The 24468-nt window shown below is 45.7% G+C and overlaps 1 protein-coding gene and 1 pseudogene across 1 annotated transcript; both read left to right on the top strand.

Annotated features, from left to right (window-relative positions):
* Positions 1-2594: 2594 nt before the first annotated feature.
* Positions 2595-11178, top strand: LOC123520882 (zinc finger protein 547-like; the record flags this gene model as incomplete). The annotated part of the gene is made up of 3 exons (XM_045292361.1): positions 2595-2659; positions 3353-3479; positions 11072-11178. Coding segments are annotated over exons 1-3 (249 nt in total), but the record flags the coding sequence as incomplete, so codon positions are not given.
* Positions 11179-15150: 3972 nt separating this feature from the next.
* LOC101639701 lies at positions 15151-22280 on the top strand (annotated as a pseudogene).
* The last annotated feature ends 2188 nt before the right edge of the window (positions 22281-24468 follow it).

The raw sequence follows: 24468 nt of genomic DNA on the forward strand, positions 1-24468 counted from the left end.
AAATGCTGTCTATGTGCTGCATATCAAGGAACCCTGGTGGATGCTATATTAGAACTTAAATTCTAAGCACTTAGTTTGTAGAAGGCTACAATTTGCAGGTGGAGCCCTAATTCCAAGGCAAGTTTCAACATAAATTCAGCCTCCATTGAGTTCATTCTGGTCATAATCATCAATATAAAGCTTTGGCCTCAGGTAGGTATGTCTGAAAGCAGGTTGCTACTACCCTATGCATCCTAGGGAAAAGAAAAGGGACCTGCTGGCACTGAGAGCTAGGCATTGGTCTGCTACCGACCGACAAGGCCAGAGGTTCCAACCCACGAGCTGCTCCCTGAGAGGAAGAATAGGCTGCCAGTTTCCATGAAGATTTCCTGTCACTGAAACCCTACATAGGGCCACTATTAGAATCGATTCAATGGCAGTGGGCTTGCTTTTGGTTTGGTAGCCAGCCTATGGATGTACTTGCCTAGGTGAGCCCTTAATTGAAATTGAGGTATGAGAGACTCATGGTTATGAGTTATACCCTATCCAGGCATTAGGTTCCTCACTTGTGAGCTCAGAGACGTTATTGTGGTCACCACCCACCTTGTGACGTGTAATTCCTGAATATGCATGTCTTGTGGCTACCTACACTTACTCCAAGGGAGTAAAGATTCGCTCTCTGCGCAGACCTGGCTGCTGAGGTCATGGCCGTTCTGGAGGTGAGCATGTTACTGTAAAATGTGTCTGACTCCTTTATTTAACGCTCTCTCCTATCTTTCCTATTTTCCATGACTTTACTGTAATCTTTATATATTCTAGCTGTACAATTGTGCCTACGGACCCCATGATTGTTAGAGGCTACTTTACTCTAACATATCCCAATCATAGTTCCTGCTTCCATTGTCTCACCTGAAATGCCGATGGATTGATCTGTCACCAGTTGTGACTTTGGGCTGATTTCTTTTCTTTCTCTCTCTTTTTCAATGTTTTATAATTAGTCATATGGATGTGAATCTTTTGGACACCATTATGGCCTTATGCTAATAGTCTCCCTTATCCTGATGATTTGTTTGTTTGCTTTTTATATACTAAATAAGCAAGGATGGTTCAATATTTGAAAAACAATCAATGTAATTCACCATACAAACCAAACAAAGGAGAAGAAACACTTGGTTACATCAGTCGATGCAGAAAAGGTATTTGACAAAACCTAACATCCATTTCCAGAAAAACACTCAACAAAATAGGACTAGAAGGGTAACCCTCAACATAACAAAAGCCATACATGTAAAACCAACTGCCTGCATGCCACCCAATTAGAAACTGAAAACATTTCCTCTTCGAATAGGCAATTGATAGGGTTGTTTTGTTTAAGACTTAATTTACAGTTTGGAACAGAGCTTCAGGAAAGACCAAGGTCAGCCCTCCCTTTCCCAGACCAAAGGCCAGGTGGCACCAGGAGGAACAGCTCTCTAATTAGCATAGACCAGCATTACAGTGTAACAGTGGTTATGAGTTGGGCTGTGATCCACAAGGTCAGCAGTTCAAAACCACCAGCTGCTCTGACAGAGAAAGTACTTTGGTCAAGGAACAAAAAGTTGCTGGAAAGACATCATCAGATAAATTTAGATGTTGTCTCAGATCCAATTCCTATGTGGAGAGGGTCACCCAGACTTCTGGGCTCCACTTGGCCTCCTCCTCTCCTTTCAGATCAACAAATCAGAGATTGACTCCACATGCCTGGGATATCCCACGAGAGCCTCCTGAGAGTGCTGGTGGCCTTGAAGGGAGGGAACTGCAGGAACTGAAACCAGCCTACAGTCTAGTTCCTCCGTGGAACTCACAAAATGGACCTTAGTGGGTCAGGCTACCATAGTTGAAGAACGGTAGGATGATATTTAGTACATCTGGATGTACTTTGTGTGTCAGTGACTACCAAATGGTACGTCCATTTGGATTTGTAGCCTTTGAGAACTTATGAAACCATAACTTTAACCCCAGGGAACATCCTGAACCTCTTGAAGTCATGAATACCATTTATTAAGTACCTTAGTGATTAGTTGCAGTTAATACTAACCTGAAATCTGCCTGTGACCCTTTTGTACGCTAAAACCTCCCCTCAAGTCCAGCCCCTCCTCTCGGTACCCCAAGCACCTATCCCACTGGGCGCTCAAACCCTATTACTGTGGAGAAGAAGGGCCCCACGGGGTTTTCTCCTCTAGAACATCTAGTGGATTCTAACAGCCGATCTTTATATGAGCGGCCAAGCATTTAACCCATTGAGCACCCAGGACTCCTCTCTGGGACCCCGGTAAAACTTTTCTCTAAAGTTTTGGCCTTTGTTTTATAAAGGGTCTTGGTCTACCCTGCGGAGCGCTCCAAACTACAAATCCCAGAATGCCCCCGCACCGAAAGCGGCCATTGAACCAATGAAGACTCAGAAAGGGGGCCTATCTGTGCGTGCGCACCATGATGGGGCGGGACTCCTGGCGTCGTCCCCTGGCGGTCATTTTGGCCGCTTTTGCGTCCTTCCGCCGGTGCAGCGGCCCCGGAGCGCTGCGTCTGACGGACTGCGAGAGGGGGCGTTGCCCGCACTGCACGGGGGGCGGGTCCGCGGCGACCCGGCCCTCTCGGCCCACTGGTTCTTGTGGCTGCGGCCCCTCTGATGGACCCGCCTCAGGTGGGTGCTGCGGCCCGGTCACTGGTGACACGGTAGTGTCTAGGACTTCCGACACCCAGGCGATGAGGCGTGGGAGACTGTTAATGCAGAGGGACCGGCACGTCTGGAGTCGCGGGCGTCCAGCATAGTGGACGTCATTCTTGTCAGCAGGGCATAGAGTGTGAGGGGAAGTCACGGTTGGAGGCAGGCTGAAGAAAGGCTGCCCCTTTCTCCAGAGCGATGTAGAGTCGTTAGCAGAGCAGGGACAGGCCTGAGTTAGGGTTTAAAACTTTTTTCCAGAAGCTGCGGAGAGGAAGAACCCAGTGACGTTGGGGGTGTTGTGTTGTGAGTGAAAGAACATTGGAAGTTGATCCTAACCCTAGTGGCCCATACCTAGAGGTGAGGGTGAGCCCATTTGTTTGTGTTTGGGAGGTATGGCCGGGGAACTCCAGGAGAATTGCCAGTTAGGAGAGGGTGCAGCATTGCCTACCAGACCTAGAGCTTAAATCTGGTCTTTCCGTACACCTGCCTGTCACTCTGACCTGACCTGACTGGGTGACTGATCCAACTGTGAGGCAAGAGTGGACACCAGGGCCTGCATCACCTCTGAGGTGGGAATCGGAGGACAAGGTGAGCAGGGTGGACATGTAGAATGTGGGCAAGAATTGGGCTCCTAAGAGAAGCTAATCATCGTGTGGACTCTTCTCCTGGCAGGGCGGTGTGATCTTTGAGGATGTGGCCATTGACTTCTCCCAGGAGGAGTGGGGGCTCCTCGATGAGACACAAAGGACCCTCTACCAAGATGTGATGCTGGAGAACTTTGCCATTATAGCTTCCCTAGGTAAGACCCTTATACCCACGCCGGTGTCCTGACCTGGACTTTGTGTTTCCCCAGAAACAACGCCGTCTGTGCACCGCATCCCGTGAGTTCTGCTACCTTCCTTACTTTCTTGGCTTGTCTGCAGTGGGTGCCACTGGTGAGCTGTGTGCACCGCTCTGAGCATCCTCACCACCTGCTGTCTCAGAAAGTGCAAGAGAAGGCCTAGGGGTCAATAGTCTTCCATTCAGCTCAATAGGTCCCACTCTGCTTGTCCTCTCCCTGCTGGGCGATGTGTCCACAATCCCACACCTGTGGGGGACTAACTTCCACAACCAAATGTGTCCAAGGGGTCGGTTGTGTAATAGAATGGTTAAATTAAAGAAACGTCGGATAAGGCCTGCAAGGGCTCACCTCTTCCCTGGAGACCAGAACCAGAGAGAGTGTGAATGTATTCTCTTAACAGGCTTATATAATCTCGGGCATGAAAGTCTCATCATACAGGTATGTAACAGGAAGGGGTTGTATTAGAGGCATACACACAAGAGGAAAGAGATGAGCTAGGGGTGTACGTGCAACAGGAAGGTACATACCTAACCAGATAGGTGGGTTCTAGAGTTAAATGACCTCTTCACCTTGGTCATCTCTGAGCTGGCTTGACCGTAAGTGTCCCTGAGCCCTTCTCCAGGGGAGCAATCTATGATCCTTATCAGAAGGGAGTGGAGAGTACTTAGGGTGAGGTGGTCTGATGACAGACAATCTTCAGGCAGATAGCCTTCAAGCAGTTAACCTTCCAGAGTATCCTAGCAACCATATGCGTGCAAGCAACACCTTAAAAGTGGCATTATTACAGGGGATGTTGTGGAGAATAACTTTATTTAGGAGAATGTGACTGGAATACATCTCCAACTCATGAGCGTGAAGGCCTCTCTCCACCAGTGTGCCTCCCAGACTCCTTCAATATGAGTGTAGAGAATTTGTCTGCAAACACCCTCTTCCTGGTTCTGTTTCACACACGCACACACGTGTTTCTTGTTTTACCCCTTCCTGTAGCAGACATTTCTTCCTGTCTTTCTGTTCCATGAACTGAAGGTATTGCCACAGCCACTATTAAACGGGTGGTGGGTTGGTCTCGCTAAACCCGCTCTTGGGTTTTTATTTGTAAAACTGACTTTCTTCCCTGTGGTCTGTGATGTACGAAGTTGCTCTTGACCCATGCTGCCCTCCCCTGTCCTATCTCTCCCTCTCTCAGGTCCCATCGGGCAGAGAGGGTTAAGGAGGAGGTCTGGTTGCTTCTCATGGTGGCCTTGGCAGCAGAGTCTCAGGAGACCTGGCCCTGCTGAGTGGCAACTAGGAGATGGTATATACAGTACCATCAGGCCTTAGTTCAAATCATGTCAGGAACCTGCTGTGTGTCTACCAGTCTTGGAAGTGTTACCAGCTAGGCCCCGTTTCTACCTTTTCTTCCTCACACCTGACACTTTACTGAATTGCCTTCTGAACCTGACTTTTGGTGTGGCTGCCTCCACCCTTGTTTTTCCTTCATTGTTCTCCAGCATTGACCCACATACATGCAGATGTTTGCAGGTAATCTTTGAAGGTCAGCTACTCAGTAGTTCCAAGTGGGTTTTCCTGGGCCTGGAAACAACCAACTTTGTGTACATCAGGCATGCATCACACCTAACAAGAGCTTGCTGGAAGCAGTTGACACTGGAGTGAGTTAGAGGTCCTGCCCCCCACCCCCACCCCTGTGCTGCACCCTGTCTGTATGTGAGACCCCATCCTTGTGTGTGCTACACTTTCCTCTGGTGAGAACTCTCATTCTGTAATCTTCACGGGCCCAGTACTACAAAGCACCCCCTTCCTCAACTTGGCCCCCAGTGCCATCAGCCAATTGTTCTGTTTCACAAAGTACCCTCTGTCGGGGGAACCAGCTTCCAACAACCGAAGGTCCAGAAGGGGCAAAATGTATGGCGATGATATATAAAGATCATAGTAAATTCATAGAGAATAAGAAAGATAAGAGAGTAAAATAAAGGAGTCAGACACATTTTATGGTAGCATGCTTACCTCAGCTTCTCTTGATGGACCACATGGAACTGAGCGCATTGAAGAACTGGGAGAAATAAGAGCCAGTCTTTATTATCTTGGGATATTTATAAGTAAGCTTAAGACATACATATTCAGTAGTTACAGAGGTCACAAGGTGGGCAGTATCTACATTAAGGGTCACTGAGCTCACAGGTGAGGAAACCTGATGCCTGCATTGGGGGAAGGTATGAGGGAGTTAAAAGGATAATGTCTGCTTCTATATGGGAGAGATAATCAACCATGTGCTCGCTTTGAGACAGCATAGCTGTTAAGGGGGAGACTCTGTGGGAATGATTTTTAAAGCAGGATAATGTAGTTGGACGTTACCACTAACTTACCAAAGTAGAGGCGTTTCTACCGTGGAATACCAGCTTTCCAGATTCCCTCTGTTGTGTTAGGGAATCTAGTCCTCGTCATATTTTCCTCAGTGTTTGTTTCCCACACCCTCTCTTTTTCATCTGCGTTCCATAGTTCATGGCAGTGGTCCCACAGAACTCACAGACAATGCTCATGATTATAGGGTTTACTAGGGAAGGTAACAGGCTACAATTAGGTCAGAAGTGCCCAGAATACAGTTGTTCAGTGAGGACGTAGTACAGAATTCTTTCAGGCCTACTGATAAATGCCCAACGGCTTACCATTCTGCTGTCAGTCTCAACCAGAAGGCACCCAGCTCCAGCTCTGTGGCTCAGCAAACCAGCGTCCTGAACTAGTGCCCAGAGGCACCCACTCCACAAGCCAGCCTCCTCCACAAACACCCTCGGTTTTATTTGCTCTGTGGGTTGGAAAGTCCATGGTTCTGGCTCTGGCTCCTGGTTCTGCGACTGCTGCTCTTCTGTCCCTTCTCTGGTGTCAAATCTGCCCTCCTGGATCAAGGCGGTTCTTTATGAAGGGATTTCCAGGTATCTAGAGGATGTTTTCTGTTTCTGGCTCTAACTGGTAATAACACCCCACCCCCACCCCCACCCCACCCCCCGCTTCTGAGCCATATTACACCCAGCAGGATGACAATCACAAACCCTGTTAACAGTTACAGCTGAATCCTGTGAGTATCTTCTCTCACCTCTTACCCAGACCCACAGCAAAAGGTCATTTGTTGAATTTGAGAGACCATGGCTAGAAGGGCCACATTAAATAATTAATTGCACTGAACCATGTTACTCAGTCGTCTCATGGACTCTCGCTCCTAGGCGTGTCTGGGGTACATTCACTATCCCCCTCCCACGTAAGTCAACATACATGTTATCAGCATCTCTCTGCTTTCAGGTTGTTGGCATGGGACCAAGGAGGATGAGGCGTCGTCAGAGCAGAGTGTTTCTGGAGAAAGAGTGTCACAGGCAAGGGTTCCCCAGGCAGGCCCTTTTACCCCGAAGACCCACCCCTGTAAGACATGTGTCCTCATCTTGAAAGACATGTTGCACCTGACTGAACTCTGGCCGTCGTACTCTGGGCTGAAACTGTGCTTGGATGAGGCTGGTTTCAGAGGTTCCTGGTTTCGTGCCAGCGTTTCCCAGCCTCAGAAGCATCACTGTGGAGAGGAGCCTTTCAAGAGGGATGTTGATGAGGCCTCATTGGTGAAGCACTGCAGAGTTCAAGCGCCAGGAGAGCCCATTACGTGTGAGGAAGTTGGGAAGGATGTTCCGACAACCTCAGGCCAAGTCCGACACCAGACTTCTCTAAATGGTGAGAAACTACCGAGCAGCAACCGGTGTGCAGAGCCCTTTCACAGTGTCAAGACACACTCGAGGAGGAGTGAGTGTAAGAAAGATGTTAGTCACAAAGACATGCCGTATCGTGTTTACCACCATAGTGTTTGCCCTGAGGAAGGCCTATGTGAAGGTAGCAAATATGGGGAAAATGTCAATTACAGTCACAGACTTGGTCAGCATCAACAAGTTCACCCTCGAGAAAGGCCAGGTGAGTGTGGTGAATGTGGAAAATCTTTTAGCCAAATCTCTGTCCTCTGCCAACACCAGAGGATTCACTTAGGTGCAAACCCTTATGAATGTGGAAAATGTGAGAAATTCTTTACCTCCAACCCCGGTCTCACAATAAGACAGCGTAGAGTGCACACTGGAGAAAGACCTTATAAATGCAATGAATGTGAGAAGTCTTTTAGCCAAAGCTCCAGCCTCATTCAACACTGGAGAGTTCACACAGGGGCAAAGCCTTTTGAGTGTGGTAAATGTGGGAAATCATTTAGCCATATCTCTACCCTCATTCACCACAGGAGAGTGCACACCGGCGAAAAACCTTATAAGTGTGTTGAATGTGGGAAATTATTCGGCAGGAGTTCACACCTGATTGTACACAAAAGAATTCACACTGGAGAAATGCCTTATGAATGCAGTGAATGTGGGAAATCTTTCAGGCAAAGCTCCGGTCTCAATCAACATCGGAGAGTTCACACTGGAGAAAGACCTTATAAGTGTAGTGAGTGTGAGAAATCCTTTAGCCGTAAATCAGACCTCATTAAACATCGAAGAGTTCACACGGGAGCAAGACCCTACAAGTGTGATGAATGTGGGAAATCCTTCAGGCAAAGCTCTGGCCTTATTCAACACTGGAGAGTTCATACTGGAGAAAGACCTTATGAGTGTGATGAGTGTAGAAAGTCTTTTAGCCGCAAAGCTGACCTTATTCAGCACCAGAGGGTTCACACTGGTGAAAGGGCATAGATGTGCTGGGATGTGTGGCGTCCTCAATGTAGCATGGCTGGAGGAGGGCTTTTCTGAGGGAATCATCCACCTGAATTCAACCTCATTCGAGCTTTCATGGAGTGGGAGTGGGAGGGCTTCTATAAGTTCCAAGTATTGGGGATACTTTAGGGAGCTGCACTGCACTTTCTAACCTGCCTTTATCAGGTTCTCATGCCACTTTTCTGTGATAAAAGCCATGCCACTTCTTCCTCTGGGAGCCCCCATCATCCATCAGTCACCATGGCAACATGCACAGGGAAGCCAGCCTCTGTTCCCACCTATTTGTTAGAGGAAATCCAGAGAGACCTGAGTTCCTAAGACATCTTCATTCCCTTCTCTCATAAAAGCATGGATCTGACCTGGGCTTAACCTCCTATCAGTTTTGCTGGTTGCATGCAGAAAAGGATGACATGTTTCAGGCACATTGTTGGGCTCATATGGTGCGTGTTCTAAGCTTTACCAGCCTCCACGTTACCAGGAAATGCCTGACACCCATTTTTCTGGTTTCTGCAATAATAAAGGACTTTTTGTTTAGTTACCTTTAATCTTGGAAGTGGGGGTGTCTTCATGGGGCTTAGAAAGTGGAATTGGGTTCTAAGAATAGATTCTAAACTCTGTGTGCCTCAGCAGGGATGTTAGATGGCAGACAATGGCTTTCCACCCTAGGCGTGGTTTGCACATTGCCCCTAAGCCTCCTGGTAAGGACTGCAGGGCATTGTGGTATTGATTTATGAACTGGATGCCAGAGTTTTCTGTGGGGTTATAGGTCACCCTAAGTTTTGACCCCCTCTAGTGCTTCTTGGGAACATGATTTTTTGTGTGTGACATAATGCTCATCACTGCCCTCTCCCTCCCCCCAAAAGGAGTTATTGGCCCAGTGGCCGGAATTCAGTTGGCAGGTGTTACTTGTAAGACTAAGGACCAGAGGAACCATGATGGGTATGGCAGCACTGAGTTAATAGGGAGTAGTAGAGACAAAGAAATTAGGGAATGGACCTCTTCAAAATGCGTGTGGACAAGTGTTTCTCATTACTGTGGGTTCCCACAGTCTAGGTTCCTCCAGAACTGAGTGACGTAGTTGAAGTCACTGAGATACTAAAGGTGGCATGGATTCCTGTGCCCTCTCTGGACTGCTCACCTCACGTTCGCTGCTGCGCAGACAGGAAACCCAGGATGGTGAGGATGCAGACCTTGTAGTTCAGGCCTACAGGGTTCAGGACCTGGAGAGGGGGCAGCTTTTGTTGCTAATCTTGGTGCTTTGGTTGGTGCTTTGAACCCACCCAGCGGCTCTGCAGGAGGAGCCTGGCGATCTGTTTTTGTAAAGATTTCAGCGTTGGAAACGGGTGAGAAGCCCCACCCCATTGAGCCCAGAGCTGAGCTCTGGCTTGGTAGGAACTACGTTACCCAGAAAGCCCTACGACTCGCCGTGGTGCCAGGGCAATAAACTCGGGAAAGGAGGACGCCTGAGCGTGGGAAAGGCGTCGTCACACTGCAGATGCTTTCTCAGCCCTGGGCTGGATACGCCCTCACCGTGAAGGCTTCGAGGTGACAGGATCACAAGGGCGCAGTCGTTGCCCTCACTGCATAGAATGGGGTCCGAGGTCTATCGTTAGCGGCGCTCGCGGTGACCCCACTTCTGGGGGCTGGGGGACCCGCGCTGCCACCAGCGGCGGCCGCGGTAATGGACCCGGCGCAGGTGGGAGCCTGGTCCCCGAGGCCCGCGCCTTCCAGAGGGGAGGGGGCCTGTTCTGATGGCAGCAGCCCTACCTCCCGGGGCATTGGTGGGGGAAGCCGCTGCGAGCAGAGGAGTCAGACCGCGGCCGTCGGGAGCATCTGCGAGCCCGAGAGGGGCGCTCACGTCTGCAGGGAGCAGAGAGGGTGCAGGAGTTGCGCCGTTTTGCAGTTCAAACCCACCGGCCGCCCCGGGACAAAGATGAGGCTGCCGTGGAAGCCCGCGGGGCAGTTCTGTTCAGTGCTGCGGGGTCCCTTCAAGTCAGAACCCAGTGAACGGCTGCGGGACCCCCCATGTTCCGGGTTTCTTTTCAGCGTGCCACAAAAAAGCAAATCACACGAGTGTTTGGCCTTCCCAGTTCTCGTAAAGGTTATGTTTATGCTGTAGTAAGTCCGCAATCGCGTTATGGAAACGGCTGAAATGCTGAGAATTGCCAAAATGCGACAGACCCCAAACGAGCACGTGCTGTTGGGGAAACCATCTTGCTTTATGCTGGTCGCCGTGAACCCGTAGTCTGTAGAAGACACGATCTGTGAAGTGCAGGAAGGCGAGATGTACCTGCTTCTCCCTGACTCACCGTACCCCAACGTAGGCGTAGGCTTGTTTTTAAATCATTTTATTGGAGCTCTTACAGCTCTGATCACGACCCATACCCACATCCATTGTGCCAAGCACTTTTGTGCATATATTTCCATCATAGTTTTCAGAATATTTTCTACTTGAGCCCTTCGTATCAGCTCCTCATTACCCTCTCCCTCATGAACCCTTGATAAAATACAAATTATTATTATTTTTATATCTTCCGCTGTCTCCCTTCACCCCCTTTCCTGTTTTTCATTCCCCTCGGGGTGGGAGGTCGTGGGGGTGGGTTATATGTCGATCACTGTATCCGTAGGGTTCTCATGGCTGTGACTTATCGGAAGAAATTTTCAAATTTCTCTGAGTGGATTTAAATAGTCAATGTAGTACTCCTCACACTCCGTAGATCAGCGGTTCTCAGCTGTGGGTCGTGACCCCTTTGTGGGGGTGGGTTGGAACGACCTTTTCACAGGGGCCGCCTAAGACCGTCTGATAACATATTTCCATGGCCTTAGGAATGGAGGCACGGCTCCTCTATCGTCTCCGGGTGGGTCCGCCCATATGTAGATACGCCCACCTACGAGGACAGGGCGTGAAGACTGTTACCCATGCTACACCAGGCTTCCAGACAAAATTTCATTTATTTGTAATTAGAAATAAATATTTCACAATATATGATTATATATTGTTTTGTGATTAATCACTATGCTTTAATCATATTCAATTTGTAACAATGAAAATACATCCTGAATATCAGATATTTACATTATGAGTCATAACAGTAGCAAAAGGACAGTTATGAGGTAGCAATGAAAATAATTTTATGGTTGGGGGATCACCATGACATGAGGAACTGTTGTATTACAGGGTCATGGCATTAGGAAGGTTGAGAACCACTCCTAGATATTTATTATTCGATTTGTTTTCAACCTATTTTTTTTAATGAGTTACAAAACAAGCAGCCAGATAAGAAAGGTCACATGTTACCCAGGTGATGGTTACTCTATAAAATTGGACTTTTGGGTGGAAAGGGGGAACCAATTACAGGGACCTACATATAGTCTCCTCCCTGGGGTATGGATAACAGAAAAGTGGGTGAAGGGACAGATGGACAGTGTAAGATAGGACAAAATAATAACTTATAAATTATCAAGGGTTCATGGGGGAGGGGGGAGGGAGGGGGGAAAATGAGGAGCTGATGCCAAGGGCTTAAGTGGAGAGCAAATGTTTTGAGAATGATGAGGGCAACAAATGCACAAATGTGCTTTACACAATTGATGTACGTATATATGGATTGTGATAAGAGTTGTATGAACCCCCAATAAAATGATATAAAAAAATTGGAGTTTCTTGTAGACAATGAGCTGATTTATCTTCTGTGAACTTAGATTGATATTATATATGTAACCACTTTCATGAAGTAGTTAAGATACTACTCAGGGAAATAACTTCCTGTAGGAACTGATTCTCTCATGGAACTCTAGTTGAGAAAGGCAGCTCCGGCAGATGCATTTACAGACGTTCGTGGACCATTTATAACCAGGCAGTGTGTCTTTATTTTTGGTGTGTTGATAGTTGCCTTCTAGTAGACTCAGGCTCCAGGTTACCCCATGTGTGCAAAATAGAACTGCTCCATAGAATGTTTAAGGCTTTGCCCTTTCAGAAGCAGCAGATCACAATGCAATGTACGAGGCAATAGAAAGGAACGAGCTGCTACTGTATGCAACTAAAGAATACACAGCAAGACCGGTAAGAGGGACTGCTTCCCTCCCTTCTGCCTTGGTCATCACATGCTTTCCACCAAGGTGTAACCACTTTTTTTCAATCACTACTGGTGGAAAATAAGTTGAGTTTTCCTTCTCTGATAGCTTTCTGCCTTACTTAGGTTCTAGCTTTTGCAAGTTTTACTATTTTACAAATTGTTTCTCTGCCAGCAAATGTTAACAAAAGCATACATTGTTGTATTGTTTTCTATTAGGTTACCAGTAATTTCTATCAGAGACATATCCCTATGCTGAACCTTAATTAGGTGCCTGAGCCTTTTCCCATGCATTCCCCCAAGCACTCCCAGCATCCTGTGCCTCTGCACTTCTCTCATGACCAGGGACCAGGTGTACTTGAATCTAGAATATGCTCTAAATGGCCATCTCTACAATGCAGTGAAGAAGAGCCACCTACTAGCTGAAACACTGAGTAATGATGTTGTGTGGGATATGAAAAGACTTTGTCCCAGCTTGGTCTCCCCCAAAGATATGCCAAACATTAGAGGCTATTTGCCAGCACATGGTGGGAGGTCAGATGCATTCAGCCTTCAGACTACTGTCTGGTCCCACCACAGGTGGAGCCCACTCCCTGCTGTTAAGGACAATGAATTACTTCTCCCTGAAGACTTTCAGCCTCCAGTCTGGTCCACTGTAGGTGGGGTTCACACCAACTGATAATGGTTTCAATGGAGAGCCAGAGAACAGGCCAAACCTGCTCAGTGACATCCAGAGTTAGGCTGCCTTCCTGAATCTAGGATCCGCCCATCTTGTCAAATGTATATCCCCAATTCCTCCCCTTCCTATTGCATGTATACCCCTAGATCGTCCCCCTCCCATTACTGTATTACCTATAGCACAACCCCTTCATGTGACGCATGTCTTTACCTGTAATTAGGGGGCTTGCACCCCCCCCAAAGATATATAAGCGTTGGTTAGTAATAAACCATGCTTGTTCGTTCCTGCAATTCCCACCTTCAGCATCCTCACGTGGACCACCAAGCAGGGCTGAGGTGAGCATGCTACTATGAAATGTGTCTGACTCCATTATTTCAATCTCTTTTCTATCTCTCTTATTATCTGTGACTTTACTATAATATTTACTTATTATCGCTGTACAATTGCGCCTACTGGACACGTGATGATTTGTTAGGGGCTGGCTCCCCTGACAATGTTGAGTACTCCAGTCTATAAAAACTACACTTATTTGCAAAGAAAGTCTTGCAATGTCTTCTGATAAGAAGGGTTCTATGAGGATACAAATGGGGTTTAAGTCATCTCATCTTGTTCTAAAAACATCCCCACAGAATATAGTCTGGTGATAAGCTACAAGTTGTGGGGCCTGTGGAAAGAAAGGAAGTCACTGATTGTAGTTTGGATATGTGCTTTGACAGATTTTCATTTTAATGCTCAGTATCACATGACCTTCCACATGGATCTACATGTGACTTCCTCCCTGGGGGACGGACAACAGAAAAGTGGGGGAAGGAAGACGTTGCACAGGGCAAGATACGACAAAATAATAATTTATAAATTATCAAGAGTTCATGAGAGAGGCCGGGGTGCAGGGAGGTAGGGGAAAAAATGAGGATCTGATGCCAGGGGCTTAAGTGGAGAGCAAATGTTTTGAGAATGATGAGGACAATGAATGTACAAATGTGCTTTACACAATTGATGTATGTATGGATTGTGATAAGAGTTGTATGAGCCCCTAATAAAATGATTAAAAAAAAAACAAAAAAAAACCCCTAGAATTGTATCCCTCACTCAGGTTCTGAAAATAAGAGCAATGTTTAGAGGTGATGTTGTTAAGGTCCATTGATTTAGTTCTGACTCATAGCAACCCTACTGTGTTAGTATGGGTAGACTAGAGAAACAAATCCAGGGAGACTCATATATGTATAAGAAAGAGCTTTATATAAAGAGTAATTGTACATTAATAAAACATCCCAGCCCAGTCCAGATCAAGTTGATTAGTACAATATTAGCCCATATATCCGATACCAATCTATAAAGTTCTCTTCAGACTCATACAACACATGCAATGATGCCGAATGCAGGAAGATCACAGGCCAGTGGATGGGAAGTCTTGTGGATCCAGTGGTGGTATAAGTATCTTAGCGCTGGCAGGGAGTCTCCACGTGACTTCTCCAGCTCCAAGGCTCTGGCTGCCATCAGCCTGTCTCCATGTGGCTTGTCAACAAGAATATCTCAGAGGGACTGAGTGGGTGTTCCACCTCCAACAAGCTATTTATCTCCTCAGTGTCTCCAAATGAGGTCATCAAGCTGTGACCTGATTGGTAGGCTAAACTCCACCCCTTTACTTATCTCAAATGGACAACAGATTATGTAACTACCACACCTATGTACAATAGAATGAAACACTACCCAGTCCTGTAATATCCTCACAATTGTTGTATGTTTGAGCCCATCATCGTTGCCACTGTGACAATCCTGTGGTCTTCTTTTCCAAAGACTTTCTATCAGGCCTGGTGTCCTTTTCCAGACACTGCCCCTTCAAATGACATGGGCCTCAGACCCAGGGTTTCGATGGCATTTATCTGCCCATTTTTTGACGTTGGCTGACACATTGATCACTGGAATAATGAATGTGGGACCCAGTGGCATTGGTGACTGATAACTTCTCTAACTTGGGGAAGTGGATGTGTAGAGGTTGCTGTTGGATAGACTGGGGTATACTTGAGCACAAGTTTTCATGGGCATTTCTGTCTTCCTTACAGAGCCCTGTGATCTTTGAGGCTGTGTGTGTGTACTTCTCTCAGGTGGAGTTGGGGCTCCTTGATGAGGCTCAGAGACTCTGGTACCCTAAGGTGATGCTGGGCAACTTTGCCCTCATGGCCTCCTTGGGTGAGGAACACATCTTATCATGATGATGACATATCTATCTGATCGCCCTTTGCCCTTTGCCCTTTGCCCCAGAACTGCTCTGTAGTTTGCACAGTTGGATTATAGGCACTTCTTCCAACCCCAGTTTTCTGGATCAGGTGCTTTGGCTGCTAGAGTGAGCTGTATGGAACATTTCCCACCTCTCATTGACCAGGTCTGAAGTCTTACAGTCAAAGGTGTACAGTTCAATGGAATTGTAGGGTTTCCATTGGATTACCATTTAGTTTAAGCACTCTCCGGGTGATGACCCTGTCCAGAATCCTGGCACCTCTGTGTCTACAGATCTCCTTCCTACCTCTAGGTCTCTAGGTGACATAATCTGGGACCTGACTATCCCAGGAATTGCAGGAATTGCAGGCACTATCATAATCATTATTTACAAGGAGCTCTGGGCTTTTCCTGCCAAACCTCTCTTCGTAATAGTGTTCTAACCTGTGGCCTTTCAATACATGGTTTTCCCTGAGCCTGTGTTGACCACTCACCTGCCCTGTCCTTCTCTTAGGAATTATATCTTCCATACCACACAGAGTCACCTGCCTGGAGCAAGTGGAAAAACCCTGGGTGCTTGACCAAGTGGGTTTCATTCCAGTTCTATCAAGAAAGACCCAGAAAGGGCCTGATCTTGGTGAGTGGGTGCTAGGGAAGGGCGTACTGTCAAGGCTGGGTTTGGTTGGTTCTGACAGTATTAACTGTTCACACTAGTGTTTGATTCTCAGGTCAGCAGTCAGTGCCATATCTGTACTTCTCTATCTCCATTCTTGACACATTGTTACATCATGTCCAATCTGCCTTCTGGGTCCTAGCCACCCCGACCTCCCTAGCCTCTACCTCTCTCCCAGTTCTCAGCATGGCTCAGTCTGCAGTGCTTTCCAACACATGCCTGCACTTAGAATGCTGTGAGATGTGCCCACAAATTTAATAGTCCCTGAACACTAGTTCCTTCCTTGTCATTGTTTTTTCCTGAGCTGGGGCACACCTTTCTGTATAGCACTCACCTGTCCCCATCAGCTAAGGACCTGCTGAAAGCCATTTGCCAAGGAATGAGTTAGAGACCCTGCCTCCTCTCCTGCATTGTACCTGTTCCCTTGCTCTCCAGAAGCCTCCATTCCTCTCCCTCCCACACAATTCTGTGACCTTCACTTCAGTAACTGGTACTCCACAGCAGACCCTGAGCCTCAGCTCAGTGCCCTTATTCATCGTAAGACAACACACATTTATGATACAGTAGCCCCTCACCAAAGTCAACAAAAACTTTAGTAATATTGTTCTAATTTCAGGCTGTTTACATGGAGAGGAAGAGGAGGAGGCACTGAGCAGAGTGTCTCTGTAAAAGGAATGCCACAGGTTAGGATTCCTGTTGAATTTTCTTCCACCCAGAAGATTCACTCCTGTGACATATGTGGTTCAGTAATGAAAGACACTTTTCCCCCACCTGAACACCAGGGAAAGAGCCAGACAGAAACCATGTAAATGTTGGCCATGTGGAAATCAGTTTCTAGTTTAGTGCGAGTGTTCCCCAGCACCAGAGCAGCATAGCGGAGAGAAACTCTTCAGATGGGAGAAGGTCAGGGATCCTGAGAAATGCTACAGCGTTTACAAGCCATAGAAGACCTACACATACAGGGAGTGTGGGAAGGACTTCCCAATCACCTCTGGGATTCTTCAGCTGGGAGGCCCTCACAGCAGGGTGAAGCCCCACAAGAACTTTGAGTGTGAGGACACCTCTTTCCCTGGACAGAGACATTACAAATGCAGCAAATGCAGGAGAGCTTTCAGCCCCAAAGATGCATTTGTTTAGCACCAGAGAATCCACATCTTTGATAAGTCTTTTGAGTGCAGTAAATGTGGGAAACTCTTGAGCAGCAACTCCAATTTTGTCCGACACCAGAAAGTTCACACAGGTTCCAGGCCTTATATATTGCAGCAAATGTGAGAAAGCCTTCAACTGGAAAGGCACCCTTTTTTGACACCAGAGTATCCACATGGAAGAAAGCCCTCACAAGTGCAGTAAATGTGAAAAAATGTTTAACCAGAGCTTTGACCATTCTAAACACTGGACAGTTCACACTGGTGAAAGGGCTTCCCAATACAGTGAACGCAGGAAATTCTTCAGAAATTTGGTAGTCACCTAATCTGGTGTCAATTTAAGGATTAAGAGTGTAGGGGTTAAAAAAAGAGGGTAGGGTGGAGTGTAGGCTGTCAATCTGGAAATAGCCAATGAGACTTCTGTGTGGGCATGGCCTTCTCCTGAGAATTCTGGGAAATATGGTACTTCCTCCTTGGAGGTGAAAGACACCTCTCTCTCTCTGGTACTCCCTGGGAGACACAGTAGAAGACAAGCCACATGGACTCAACCAGACCTTGGAAGCTGGAGACACCACAGAGAGACCCCTACCAGCACTGAAATGCTTACAATGCAACTGGACCCAAAGACTTTCTACCCACTGGCCTGTGATCTTCTACATTCAGTGTCATTGCATGTGTTTTGTGAGTCTGAAGAGGACTTTATAGATTGGTATCGGACATATGGGCTAATATCGGACTTATGAACTTGATCTGGGTGGGCTGGGATGTTTTCTCAATGTTCAATTGCTCTTGTATATAAATCCCTTTCTTATACACATATGTGTGTCCATGGATTTGTTTCTCTAGTCTACCCAGACTAACACAAGACAGATCTCTGGTTTTATTGACGGTGCACACAGGTGAAAAGTTCTATCAGTGTGGTGAATGTGGGACATTCTTTAATAGCAAATCTAACCTTATTTAACACCAGGAAGTTCACACAAGAGCAAGGCCCGATGTCTGCAACAAATGTGGGAAAGAGTTCAACCGAAAATACACTCTTAATCTACACCAGAGAATTTACACTGGAGAAAAGCTATATGTGTGTAGTGAATGTGAGAATGCCTTTCGTCAGAGCTCTCACCTAATTGTACACGGTAATTGCATACCATAATTATGGGAAAACCTTTACCTGCACCTCCAAACTTAGCACCAGAATGTACACTGTGGAGACAAACCTTATGAGTGTGACAAATGTGGGAAAGCATTTACTCAAAAATCAAACCTTATTTGGCACTGGAAAGTGCACACTGGAGAAAGATCTTACTGCGGCAATGAATGTGGGACACCACTACACAGGTTGAGAGTGACATATGCATTAGGGAGGGCAGTAGTCCCACAATCAGTCTTTTTTGACAAGGAGCTTTAAAAAGTCATAGGAAAATTATCTTTCAATTCCATTTTCCTCAAACTTTTTGAAGTGCCTTCACAAAAGAGATCAATGGAACAGGTAGAGAAGAAGGAACTCATTACCAAGGGAATCGCCAGGAGCAGGGCTCCTTGTATGAAACTTGGCTCCCTGCTCTGAGAACCTCTGAGATCCAGGGGAAGGTGAAGATAACTGGGAATATCCAAGAAATGTCAGGTCCACAGATGTTGAAAAGATACAAGGATCTCTTAGAATCAACAGAGAAAGTTTTTCCCTAGAGCTGGTGCCCTGAATTTGAACTTCTACCTTTTTAAAGGAAGATAATAAATTTTCTGTGTTAAAGCTGTCTATCTTATCTCTGTTATTGCAGCACTAGTCAGGGATCAGCAAACTTTTGAGATGGAAGAGCCAATCCTGTCCCTCACAACAATTTAAAAATTGTTCAAAAGCCATAAATATATTTTTATAAACAAATGACCTTATCATTATCTGAATAATATCCTTTAATTTTTTTCAATTTTACTTCAGAGCCACATGTACATACTGGAAGAAATGCATATGGTTAGCAAGCCACAGTTCACCAACCCCTGCACGAGATAACTAAGACAGTTTTGAGTAGAGAAACACAATGTGAATTCGGATTTTAACAAAAGATGCATTGTCAGGTTGAGATTGTGTAAACATTTTGGCATCAGGGAGGACTGAGGTCCAGAGATAATCCTCTCAAATACATCTGGTTCTGAGGCTGGACAGAGGTGTGTGTACCTGAGCCCTGATTCTTTGCTCTGGTAGATCACCTGCCTCTAATGGCTTTCCTCTTCTTATGGCTTCCACAGCTGCAGAAGCCCATATAGAACTTACACAAGTGAGTGGAGGATGTCACAGGTTCTCATTGGTTTCGGTCCCATTCATGTGGTCTCTGGATTTGAAATCCTGGACTCTTTAACTTCTGTTTTTCTATCCCTTGATTTTGGGGACCCTGAACAGACTCCAAGCCCAAGGCCCAAGGGCCTCTATGGAATGATTCCTTTTCTTCAACACCAATGTATTGAGGTATGGAAAGTTGTTTCAGGCATTGATACCAGTATGTAGAAATAAGAAAGGGCTTCAATTACAGTGAACCCTCGTTTATCGCGGTTAATCGTTTCTAGACCCTACCATGATAAATGAAATTCCGCGAAGTAGGATTCCTTATTTGTAAATAAAATATTTTCGTAGTTAGAGCATAGAGGGCATGAAAAAACACCCTTTAGTCACCATTACACTCGTATTACCCAATTTATTAAACAAAAAAGGGAAAATACAGTAAAACCTTTTGGGCGTTACAATTATCATTTATCATTTATTATGTATGGCATCTAGTTTACAGTATTACATATTTCACATACAGTATTATTATACTGTATATAGGATTCTTGGCCTTGTAGATAAGGGCTGGCTTGAGCAAAAATCCCTCAGCATTTCCACAAATAACGAGAGTGACTCAATCCTTATAAGCCTTGAAGCCACGGACCTTGGTTTCATCCTTAAAAATTAATGTTCTGGAAGGCATTCTTTTCCAGAACAGTCCTGTTTCGTTCATATTGAACACCTGCTCAGGATGATGCTTGCCCTCCTCAAGGATCTTCTGGAAAGTATTGTTCACGTAGTCCTCTGCTGCAGGCTGGTCAGCTGAGGTAGCTTCTCTGTGAAGAACGACACTCTGCAGTTGATACCTCTTCTGGAACTTTTCGAACCAACCCTTGCTCGCTGTAAAATCCACGAACATTGCAGAAGAGGATTCTGGTTGAGGTTTGTCTGCTGTAAAACTCTGATAGAGCTGCCTTGCCTTCTCCCGGATGACTATCGAATCCAATGGAATGTTTTTCTTGCGCCTGCCATTGATCCAAATGGCTAGGACAGACTCCGTTTTTACTATGAACTTATTACGACTTGTCACGATGCGCTTTGCTTCCTTGTTGAAAATGAAAGTAGCCGTAGCACGGATGTTTTTTTCCTCTTTACGGATGGAGCGAATGGAAGACTCATTCAAGTCGAAATGGCGTGCAACCTCCACGATTTTCTTGCCATCTTTGATCATATCCAAAAGTTTTACCTTTTCCTGGATGATGAGCATCTTCCTCTGGCGCTTATTTTTATTGTCAGAAGGCTTAGAAGAAGCAGCTCGTTTAGGAGCCATCATAGGGCTTAGATAAAATTTCTTTAAAATCGCAAACAATTACAGTACACTGTACAAAAGCAAAAATGCATCTGATATGTAGCTCTGATACGTAGCGATGCATACAGAAGCGTGTACAGTATGAGCCAATCAGTGGCAGTAATGACAGAGCATGCGCTGTTACGCAAAAACCGTGATAGAGTGAAGCCGCGGAAGTCGAAGCACAAAGTGGCGAGGGTTCACTGTAGTTGGAAATGCCACAATTTTTTCTTTCTGTTTTCCACATGCTTTTTGAAGCCCCCTCATACTTACAGGTTGGGTTGAGCTCATTGTATTCAGGGAATTTCTGGTCTCCTTTCTTATGGGACCAAAGAATAGTGTTGTACAGTGAGTTATTTATTATGGGTATATTAAATAATTATCCTAAATTAAACAGTTGGACCTATTAAGTAATTATTCGAAATTATTTAATTGTTTTTGTAACACCCATCAAATGACTTTTTCTGATGCATCTGGTTAAGAGAAGGTGGGGAAAAATACTGATATATGGTTCCATTATATCAGCAGTTCTCAACCTGTGGGTCGTGACCCCTTTGGGGGTTGAATGACCCTTTCACAGGGATTGCACGATTCATAATTACAGTAGCAAAATTACAGTTACGAAGTAGCTACTGTTGCTACGAAGATAATTTTATGGTTGCTCCAAAGTTGCTATGATGATAAATTGATGGTTGGGGATCACCACAACATGAGGAACTGTATTAAAGGATCTCAGAATTAGGAAGGTTGAGAACCACTGCATTATATGGTTCCACTGCAAGTGAGTTTTAAACAATGTTTATTATGTTATAAAACTCTTACCTGGAGTTCTCAGTTTCACCATCCTACGTGGGTATAAAATGAGCCATCTTAGAAGCAAGCTTGGGAGAATCTCACTGACAGCAAAAGAGGAGAGCCAAGAGTAGAGTGGGTCCTTTGAATCCCAAGATAACTGTGCACTGAACCTCCTTGATCCAGTAAACAGCTGTGACCCTTGAAGAAAGCCAGAAGAGTGGGATCAGCAGAATCCATGACCAGAGCACTAGAGTGTGGAATTTCCCAGCCAATAGGAAAAATAAAATCAAGTGCCTTTTGACAGGAGGCTGGCTTGTGGAGTGGGGTGCCTCCAAGGTCTTAATTGGGGGAGCTAGGTCTTCTGACCTATGGAGTTAGAGCTGAGCACCTTCAGGTGGAGACTTATGGCAGAGTGGCATGCACTATGGGCATTTATTGGAAGCCCTAAAAAAGCTTTGTAACATTGCCCAAGTAAGGCAAAGGATAGGCCCAGGGGCTGAGGATCAGAGAGAAACCTCCCTATGGATATGACAAAGAAGAGGCTACCTGACCCAACAACTGTATCCTGAGCATCTCTCACCTGTTATCTTCCCTAATAAACCCCATCATCAAGAATATCATCTGTGAGTTCTGTGTGACCATTGGAATGAATTCTTGAAGCCAGGTGAGTAGAAAATGCCTTGGGAGAGAGTCGGTGTCAGAATTGATAAGAAGGTTAGGTGGAAGTATATCTGACCTCAGCCTCATAGGAATCAGCCCAGGGCAGCCTATGCTAGTAATGGTGCTTCTTCTCCACTTCCTTTTAGGTGGAGGTCGGACGCTATCCCTACATCATTCTGTTTTACAAGTAGTCATCTGTCGGGCTGAAAACATATCCTTTCTAGAAGTGGGGGAACAGTGGAGGTGTGGAGTAAAGGAATGCAATGCTCTGACCCAGGTCAGGTCACATCGGGATCTCTGTGTCTGCAGTATGGAGACCAAGCTGTGGGTCAGAGCCAGGTGGTTGGGCAATAGGCTACTGCAGCAGTTAAGGGGATAGATGACCTGGTTGGACCAGTAAGTGGTGGCTGTGAAGGTGGGAGAAATGGCTGGGTTTGAGATCTCTTGTTTTGATAAGGTTGCCTGGGTTTTCAAATTGTTTGTTGTTGTGAACGTTGGTTGGGACTCAGGTATTTCAGTCAGCCTGATCTATTAGCTTTGGGGCAGAGGTAGTCATCTGGGGGAGCCTTTTTTATTATTAAATAGTTTTATTGGAGGCTCTTACATCTCTTATCACACTCCATACATTCATCCATTGTGTCAAGCATATTTGCACATATGTTGCCATCATCATTTCAAAGCATTTTCTTTCTACTTGTGCCCTTGGTATCAGCTCTTCATTTTACCACCCTCCCTCATGAATCCTTGATAAGTTATAGATTATTATTTTCATATCTTATATCGTCCTGTTGCCCCTCACCCAGTTTTCTGTTGTTTGTTCCCCTGGGAAGGGGTTATATGTTGATTCTTGTGGTCGCTTCTTCCTATCTCCTTCCACCTTTGCCTTATCCTCCTGATATCTCTATTTTCATTGTTGGCCCTGAGGGATTATCTATCCTGGATTGCCTGTGTTTCAGGCTCTTATCTGTAGCAGTGTGCATGTTCTGGTCTAATCTGACTTGTAAGGTAGAATTGAGGTCATGATAGTGGGGTTATTGGGGAGAAAGCATTAAAGAACTAGAGGAAAGTTGTGTGTTTCATCAGTGCTATAGTGCACCCTGACTGGCTCATCTCTTCCTTGTGACCCTTCTGTGAGGGGATGTCCAATTGTCTACAGATGGGCTTTGGGTTTCCACTCCTCATCTCCCCCCCACCCATTCATATTGGTATGATTTTGTTTTGGGTCTTAGATGCCTGACACCTTATTCCATGACACCTCATGATCACGGAGGCTGGTCAAACATGGACTTTCATTGGGGTCTGGCTTTGAAGGATACTTAGGTGGAGAAAGGAAGGCTGTGATAGGTTAGAGAAACAGAAAATGAAGCCCAAGTAGAGGAGGGCCATGAGTATTGTAGTTTTCTAGTGCTACTATAACAAAAATACACACACGGATGACTTTAAAGGAGATTTATTTATTTCTTCACAGTTTAGGTGGCCAGAAGTCTGAATTCAGGATGCCAGCTCTGAGTGAAGACTCTCTGCTCTAAGGGGAAGGTCATTGTCTCCTTTCAACATCTGTGGGCCCAGTTTCCTTGGAGATTTCCATGTGTCTTCATATCCCCGAGGTCTCGGAGGTTCTCAGTGTGGGGACCCTGAGTCCAAAAGATATACTCCAAGACTGTCTTTTCTTTCTTGGTGTTCGTAGGTCTCTCACAGATCTTTCTGCTTGTTTTATCTCTTGAACATCTCAGAAAGATCGACTCAAGAGACAATTCTGTAGTTGTATCCTCCCTCATCAAATGCTGCTACTCCTGGTCATTAACATGCTAGAAGTGAGGATTTAAAACACATAAGACAATTACATCGAATCTCAAAATAAAGGGTAATTACAGGGTTCCAAGTTCATGGAAACATGGAATTAATGGAAGATGGGGAAGTGGGGGGAAGGAAGTGGTGTTAACCAACCCAGGGACAAAGGAACAAGTGACCCAAAATCAGTGGCAAGGAGGGTGTAAGAGGCCTAGTAGGGCTTGAGCAAGAGTAATGTAACTGAGAGGAAACACTGAAACCCTAAGGAAGGCTGAGCATGGTAGTGGGACAAGAGGAAAGTAAAAGGAAATAGAGGAAAGAACCAGGAGGCAAAGAGCATTTATAGAGATCTAAATACAGGCATTTTCATATATAAATATATTTATATATGATGATGGGGAAATAGATCTATGTGCATATATTTATGGTTTAGTAGTAAGGTAGCAGATGGACATTGGGCCTCCACCCAAGTACTCCCTCAATGCAAGAACACTTTGTTCTACTAAAATGGCATTCCATGATGCTCACCTTCTCAACAGGATCGCTGGAGACAAAGCAGGTGCATAAACAAATGTGGTAAAGAAAGCT

This window comes from Echinops telfairi, unplaced genomic scaffold (genome assembly GCF_000313985.2).
Source record: "Echinops telfairi isolate 266 unplaced genomic scaffold, ASM31398v2 ScPeMD7_655;HRSCAF=1070, whole genome shotgun sequence".
Classification (NCBI taxonomy): Eukaryota; Metazoa; Chordata; class Mammalia; order Afrosoricida; family Tenrecidae; genus Echinops; species Echinops telfairi.